Here is an 8,613-nt window from a genome sequence, read left to right on the forward strand (position 1 = left end):
ATGGAAAATGCAGAAACTTCAGAAAATTGAGGCAAAAATAAAAATTGCTCACATTCTTACCATCCAGAAATAACATATTTTAGTGTAGTTATTCTGTGCATGTGTTATACATAAATACACACATTTTTTAAAAACACAAATCAACCATGTATATATACACTTAGACATTTTATCAGCCTGCTTTCTTATATCATGAACATGTCAATGAATATTTTTTGAAACTCTTTTTGTGGTTACAAACTAATGAATATATTTCTAAGGCATGAGATCATAATTTCTAGAAAGATAAGGTACATACCACTGACTGCTGGTGGGAACGCAAACTTATCAATTTGGCAGTACTTATATCATACCATGAAATTGCGATTTCCTTGACAGAAAATCCCAATTTATGCAAGGAGGCATATATATAGTTAACTAATGCAGTCACCTCTGGAAAGGGGGCCAGGGTGACACAATGAGGGATGAAAGGAGGAACACTGCCACCTTTCACTGTATATCCTTTTGTACTATTCCCACTAATGCCTCACATAAGCAGTACTCACCAGAATTTTATCAGCTTTGGCTTCACTAATCCCCTTAATATTTATTAGTTCCTTTTTTGGTGCATAGGCAACAGCCTCCACAGTATGGAATCCAGCTTCTTCCAATTTCTTCACATCATTGGCATTTATGCCACATTGCTGCAAGTGAAAACCATGGATAAATTTGAGCTTCAGTTCTCTCATCTGTCTAATATGGATATTGGCCCTACCCATTTCAGAGCTATTTTGAAGAACTGTGATATTATATGCAAAAGCTGTGAAAAGTATGCTCTACATATCAGGTATTTAATAACAAATTATCAACCTTTTCATTCTGAAAAGAAATTTTTAAACTAGCACTATCCTATGTATCCTATGTATCCATCATGAAACGGGACCAAACCAGTAACTCCCAGGCACTGGGAATAAGCCCGCAACTCTCAAATTTTTATGACTGGGACTCTAAATGAACCCTAAGACCCTGGGTCCTAAAAGGCCACCTTAAAATCAGTGTTTTCCAATGTTTTCTACATCAAGCACACATAAAAAATGATTGACAGGAAAGCTCTGATCTAACAACTGACCTTAAAAATGGGAAAAACAGTATGTAAGCCAATTTGACAATAAATTCTATTCATTAAAAAGGGGGGGGATTACTTTTGGTTGGGGACTCCTATACCACTTCTCAAAACAAACCACCCAAAGACACCTCTTCCTCCCTATATTACTAGGTTAGCTTTGGTTTTATTAGTCACCAAAACCATGACTTCTGAGACAATATCGGTTAATGGTAGAATATGCATGTATTTGCAGGTCAGGGAAGGTTTGAGAGAGGGGAGAGAATATTATCTGTCCATAGAAACAAGCTCTACTAATATTTAAGCAATAAGCAAAACCCATGTGGGGGTATAAGGATGCTCATGGTAACAAAAGTTGACTCTGAACCCTGTAATGTTTAACACAAACCTATTTAAATTAACTTCTGGAGTCTTGAAGCTTAGCTGGGGATGATAGGAATATGTGTAAAGAGAAGAATGAAGGCTTTCTCTGCTTTCCCTCCTACTTCTTTCAGCCTATGTCAGCTGCACTCACACCGGGGCCTCTGCACAACGGGAAGAAATACTACAAGGCCGCAGCTCTGGTACTTGATGCTCTTGTGCAGTCCTGAATTGGAGCTTGGCTCTTATACCTTAATAACCACAAGTGCTTCTCTCTGATCATGACAGCTGTCTTGCTAGTAACTTCAGCAGATACGGGTCAATGGAGAGACAATGGTCCTCTCTTTTCCCTGCAGAGAAAAGTGGCCCAGGCCACTGTAATTCCCTGGATAGCAATTTCATATGTAGTATAAACATCACAGAGACTCCATCATGGGACCCATAGACTCCTTAGGTTTTGACAACCCAACTCTGAGAAAGAAAAATGATAAAGTAGAAGAATTCTTAACAAAAAAGATCTGGCCAGACATGCTTAGCAAACATGTTAAGCTTTCCACAGGATCCTTGACAGTATTTCTAAAAACTCCAATTTAGGTCTTGGCCTTAGGCAATAAACCAATGGTTTATGTAAAACCTGTGATTTCTCCCAACAGGTAGAAGACACTAATCCTGCATTATAATCTCAAAATTAGCAACAAAGCACATACCTCTAATCGAGATATAGGTTGTGGGCCAAAGCTCTCTTCTTCCACTGAAGTATCTGCATTTGCTTCAAGCTGCATTTGCATAGCCATTACTCAGCATTCAATACTGAAAAATACAGACGGCCAGAGAGTACAGAACTGTAAACTTAGTTTTGCAATAAATCTCTGAAGAATTATTTGTTAGGCTTTTGGTCTAATCACTGACCTACCCACGGCAGGAAAACGAACATATATTTCATCACCCTTTCCCTTCCACCTAGCTAGTTGTATCAAAAAGAGTTTAGGAGGAGCCAGAACTAGTCTGCTTCATAATGATGCACAGCTTAACTAGACCAACTATATCCCCAGCTCCCCTGCTTCATAGGTAGGAAGGTAGGGGCCGAATCTTATTCCATTGTTCCCTTCCAGCAAGTAGGGATTGGGGGTGGTGGGACAGGAGTGAAACGAAGGTACAGAATGACTATCCATAAGCCAGCGATAAGACAGTGGGCTGAAATGAGAGACATACTTCCCATCTTAGCCAAGGATAACTTGTAGTCACATATTCTGCTTCTAATAGTAATGTATGAAATTTGAAATTTAAATATCACCATTTTAATCATTCCAGACTTCAGTGAATGCCTAAGTGAATAAATAACATTCAAGTACCCTGCTCAGTCTGAAATCTTCCATATGAGCAATAGGCCTATACTTAGTCAGGTTATTATGATAAAAGAGTTGAGATTGCTCAGGTTGAAAAGAACTGAGAACAAAAATTTTTCATGATCTTCAGAGGTGTTAGTAAGAGTGAAAAGTCTTAATGTTCACAAGAATAAATGAACTTAAATCACACCAAAACAATCTGGACAATTTAAATCAGGATTAATTTAACTCAAAGGATAACATATATGAAATCTCCATTCTTCAAGAATGGACAAAAGATGACCATTTGTTCCTTTTCCTTTATTTATTTATGTATTTATTTATTTACTTATTGTTTTTATTTATTTTTGAGACAGAGAGAGACAGAGCATGAACAGGGGAGGGGCAGAAAGAGAGGGAGACACAGAATCCAAAGCAGGCTCCAGGCTCTGAGCTGCCAGCAGAGCCTGACATGGGGCCCAAACTCACGGAGTGGGAGATCATGACCTGAGCTGAAGTTGGACGCTTAACCGACTGAGCCACCCAGGTGCCCCTCTTTTTCCTTTTTTTAAAATTGAAATATAGTTAACATACAGTGTCACATCAGTTTCAAGTATACAACGTAGTGATCTGACAACTCTATACTATGCTAAGCTCACCACAGGTATAGCTACCATCTGACACCATACAACACTATTATAATACCACTGACTATATTCCCTACGCTGTACCTTTTATTCCTGTGATTTATTCCATAACTGGAAGCCTGCACCTCCCATTCACCTTCATCCATTTTGCCTATCCCTGCTCCTCCCTTCTGGGAGCCATCAATTTGTTCTCTGTATTTATGGGTCTGTTTCTGCTTTTTGTTTACTTTTGTTTTTTAGATCCCACATATAAATGAAATCATAGCATACTTGTCTTTCTCTGTAGGACTTATTTCATTCAGCATAGTACCCTTTAGGTCCCCCCATATTGCTGCAAATGGGAAGATCTTCTTAAAGTCTGAGTAATATTCCACTGTGTGTGTGTGTGTGTGTGTATAAATACACACACACACACACACACACACATATACATACTACAACCACTTTATCCATTCATGTATGGATGGACACCTGGGTTGCTTCCATATCTTGGCTATTGCAAATAACGCTGCAATAAACATTGGGGTGCATATATTTTTTCAAGTTAGTAGGGTTTTTTTGTTTTGTTTTCTGTGGGTAAATACCCAGTAGTGGAATTACTGAATCATATGGCATTTCTATTTTCAATTTTTGATGAACCTCTATACTGTTTTCCACAGCATCTGCACTAATTTACATTCCTACCAACAGGGCAGGAGGGTTCCTTTTTCTCCACATCCTCACCAACACTTGTTACTATTATTTTTTAAGATTTTATTTTTAAGCAATCTCTACACCTAACGTGGGGCTCGAATTAACAACTGTGAGAACAAAAGTTACATGCTCCCCTGACTGAGCCTGCCAGGCTCCCCTATTTCTTTTCTTCCTTTTTAAGTTTATTTTGAGAGGGAGAGACAGAGCAAGTGCAAGCAGAGGGGGGCAGAGAAAGAGAGAATACTAAGCAGCCTCTGCACTGTCAGTGCAGAGCTAGAAGTGGGGCTCAATCCCACCAACAGTGAGATCATACCCTAAGCCAAAATCAAGAGTCAGATGAGTCCCTCTTATGTTTTTAATTTTAGCCATTCTGACAAGTGGGAGACGCTGTATCATTGTGGTTTTGATTTGCATTTCCCTGATTAGTCATTTGAGCACATTTTCATGTGTGTTTGCCATATGTATCTCTTCTTTTGAGATGACCATTTATTCTTTTTGATGTTTATTTTTGAGAGGAAGAGACAGAGACAGATAGAGAGAGAGAGAGAGAGAGAGAGAGAGAGAGAGTGCAAGCAGGGGAGGGGCAGAGAGAGGAGACACAGAACCTGAAGCAGGCTCCTGGCTCTGTGCTGATAGCACACAAACCATGAGATCATGACCTGGGCTAAAGTCAGAAGCTTAACCCACTGAGCCACCCAGGTGCCCCAGCGGAGATGACCACTTGTTCTTGATTATGTCAGGTGCAGATCTCTTAGATGGCAGGTTCAGCATAATGCGTGTCTATGATAATGCTAAATATCAGAATGACGTGAATGCAAACATTCATAATTTATGAAAAAGATGAAACTGCAGAGTAATAAAGGATGGTCTTTTCTTTTTCTTTTCTTAGGTTTATTCATTTATTTTGAAAGAGAGCTCACAAGTAGGGGAGGGGAAGAGAGGGAGGGACAGAGAGAAACCCAAGCAGGCCTATGCCCAACATGGAGCTCAAAGTGGGACTTACAACTGTGAGATCAGGACCTGAGCTGAAATCAAGAGTGGGATGCTTATGGGGCACTTGGGTGGCTCAGTTGGTTAAGCATCCGACTTCAGCTCAGGTCATGATCTCATGGTTCGTGGGTTCAAACCCCACGTCAGGCTCTGTGCTGACAGCTCAGATTCTGTGTCTCCCTCCCTTTCTGCACCTCCCCTGTTTGCACTCTCTCTCTCAAAAATAAACATTAAAAAAAATTAAAAACCAACCAACAAAAAAAGAGTGGGATGCTTAACTGACTGAGCCACACAAGTGCCCCAGGATGGACTTTTCAATAAACAGTGCTGGGTTAATGGGAGAGCCTTACAGAATAAGAAAAACACATACTCAATTTCCAATTTGATTATAGATCTTCATGTAAGAGGTAAAACAAAGCTTTTGGAATACAGGCAGGTATCTTCATGACTTTGGGATAAGGATTTCTTAAAATTTATTTTTATTTTTGAAAGAGCAAAAGTGAGGGAGGGGCAAAGGGAGGGGGACAGAGGATCTGAAGTGGGCTTTGTGCTGACAGCAGCGAGCCGGATGTGGGGCTTGAACTCACAAACTGTGAGATCATGACATGATCCTAAGTCCGTTGCTCAAAGATTGAGCTACCCAGGTACCCCAGGACTAAGATTTCTTAAACCGGATATATAAAGCAATAACCAAAAAAGAAAAGGCTGAAAAACTGGACATTTAATCTTAAGACTCTATCAAAAGATACTATTAAGAAAATGAAAAGTCAAAAGAAAGAAAGAAAGAAAGAAAGAAAGAAAGAAAGAAAGAAAGAAAGAAAGAAAGAAAGGAAAAGTCGTGGGCCCCTGGTGGCTGAGTCAGTTAAGTTTCAGACTCTTGATTTCAGCTCAGGTCACAATCTCACAGTTTGGGGGATCAAGCCCACGTCGGGATTCTCTTGGAATCCTCTCTCTGCCCCATTCCTACTCTCTCTGTCTCAATATAAATAAACGTCTTAAAAAAAAAAAAAAGTCAGGGGTGCCTGTGTGGTTCAGTCAGTTAAGCTTTGGACTCTTGATCTCAGCTCAGGTCATGATCTCATGCTTCTATGAGATCAAGCACGGAACCTGTTTAGGATTCTCTCTCTTTCTCTCTCCCCCTCCCTCGCTCACATGCATATATGCATGTCTTCTCTCTCAAATAAAATAAACTAAAAAAGAAAAGAAAAAGAAAATGTAAAGTCAAACTATAGCTAGGGGACAAGATATTTACCACCTATACAACCAAGAACTGATCGTTAGAATACATAAAGAACTTCAAATCAGCAAGACAGACAACCCAATAGAAAAAGACAAGATATCTGAACAAGCACTTCACGAAAGAAGATATCCAAATGGCCAATAAACACAGGAACTAACGCTGAATCTTATTAATAATCAGGAAAATTAAAATCCAAACCATGAGATATTAGTATATGACACCAGAATAGGTAAGATTAAATAGACTGAAAATATCAAGAGTTGGCAAGCATGTGAAACAACTAAACACTCCTACACTACTGGTTTGAATGTAAATTGGTACAACTTTAGAAAACTAACATTAAATGTGAAAGCTGAATATAGAAAATGCTATGAACCAGGAATTTTAGTACTCTGTACTAATCAACTGAAAAGCATACATGCGTGCACCAAAAGGTACACAGGAAATGTTCTAAGCAGCCTTTCTCATTAAAACAGCCCAAAACTGGGGCACCTGGGTGGCTCAATCGGTTAGGCATCCGACTTCGGCTCAGGTCATGATCTCAAAGCTCCTGAGTTGGAGCCCCTACTACGGCTCTCTGTTGTCAGCAGAAGCCTGGAGCCTGCTTCAGATTCTGTGTGTGTGTGTGTGTCTCTCTCTCTGTCTAAAATAAATATTATTATTTTTTTAATTATAAAAAGACAAAGAAAAGAAAAATAAAAAGACAAAAACTGGAAACAACCCAAATGTACACCATGGGCAGAATGAATAAGGAATTCAATATAGCAACAGGAAAGAACTATTGCCTTATGCAAACATATATATAAACCGATAGAATGTTGAGGAAAACCAGACACACAAAAATATAAAGAGCATTACTCATAAAAAAATTCAAACAGGCAAATTTAGTTAATGGTATTAAAAGTCAATATAGTGGTTGCCTTTGAAGAGAAAAGGAGACATACTAGAGGGGTAACAGGAAAGGCTTTGGGGGTGCTGACAACATTCTAGCTATTGACCTGAGTGGTGACTACACACGTACATTCTTTTTGAAATAATTCACAGAGCTGTGTACACTTCGCATTTGTGCATTCTTCGATAAGCATGTTACACTTTACTTTACAAGGTAAAAAACCTCACTACAGACCATTCCCTAGGCATCGCGTGAACGGCCTTCCATTAGGTAATGAAAACACCTTTTTGGAAACTGGAGGCTGATGCTTTGTAAGTAAAATACGGTATCATGGAAAGAGGACTGACCAGAGATCCGGAATCGCTGGCCCGGACAGAAACAGCTGTGACATTTAATCACTACACCTCTCTGGATCTCGGCTTTCTTGCCCTCCCCCCCCCCCCCCATAAAATGGGTGTTAGAAACGAAGGCCTCTAAAAGGTCCCCCGCTCCCAGGTCTGGAGCCTGGGGTCCGCCACCATTTTCGCCACAAGCTCTGACGGTGGGTTGGGCCCGGGCATGCCCCTGCTCCACCCCGCCAACTCCGCTTTCTCACTTGGCCTCACGAGCCCGCCAGGCCCGGGGTCGGCTACTGTCGGGACTTACCCTGAGGCAAAAAGGAACCGAGTCCGCGCCTAACACCCTCACCCTGGTACGCAGCGCTCCTCGCTCCCACTGGCTGCGCGCCCCGACTTCTGTCCGCTGGCTCGGTCCGCGCCCGGCCGGGACGGACTCCAGACCCCTTCGCTTCCTGCCCACTTCTCTACTCCCTTGTTCCGGCCTTCTGCACACAACCCAGGCGAAACTCAGCTCCCAACTGCGTCCCTCCGGGTGCGTCTCCGCTCTCCTCAGACCTCGGTTTCAGGCCACGGCGCGCGCGGAGCACTGCAACTTTCGGAGATCCCGCCAAATTCTCGGGCTGGGTCACGCCAGCGTCAACGTAACGTCTCCCCGCCCTCCTCGGCTCGGCCTTCCAGCCCCTTCAGACGCTGCTCCCGATCCTAGAGATGAGCCTAGAGAACTTAACCTTGCATGATGTTATGAACTTCCCTCTTCCATTTACCTCTGAAAACTAACTCAAAGTTTGGGAGTCGCCCCCTTCTTTTCTTTTACCAGACCGAGGACTACAACTCCCAGGAGGTAGTGGGGCTGTCCGGAGACTCCATCTCCCAGTATGCACCGCCGGCGCACGCCTGTTTTAGTGCCTCAGCCACTCTAGGGAGAAGCCTGGCCCCAGAGAGCTATTCTTGATTTGCTCGTGAAGTATCTAAACCTGAGCGTTAGGCACTTGAGATTGCTCTGAACTTCTGACTCAAATTCCCGGA

At 41.7% G+C, this 8,613-nt stretch overlaps 1 protein-coding gene across 1 annotated transcript in view; it reads right to left on the reverse strand.

Moving 5' to 3' along the window:
* Positions 1–8,265, reverse strand: part of RAD51 (RAD51 recombinase) — a 37,662-nt gene extending 29,397 nt beyond the window's left edge. Inside the window, exons 1-3 of the mRNA XM_047075308.1 lie at positions 7,895–8,265; positions 2,170–2,272; positions 546–683 (exon numbers count right to left, since the gene is read on the reverse strand). Coding sequence (XP_046931264.1) covers positions 546–683; positions 2,170–2,256 — 225 coding nt within the window. The 5' untranslated portion in view covers positions 2,257–2,272; positions 7,895–8,265. The remainder of the gene's footprint in view (positions 1–545; positions 684–2,169; positions 2,273–7,894) is intronic.
* Between the last annotated feature and the right edge of the window lie 348 nt (positions 8,266–8,613).

This window comes from Lynx rufus, unplaced genomic scaffold (assembly GCF_022079265.1).
Source record: "Lynx rufus isolate CCGP_SWC_20201006 ecotype Redwood Valley unplaced genomic scaffold, mLynRuf1.p SCAF_13, whole genome shotgun sequence".
Classification (NCBI taxonomy): Eukaryota; Metazoa; Chordata; class Mammalia; order Carnivora; family Felidae; genus Lynx; species Lynx rufus.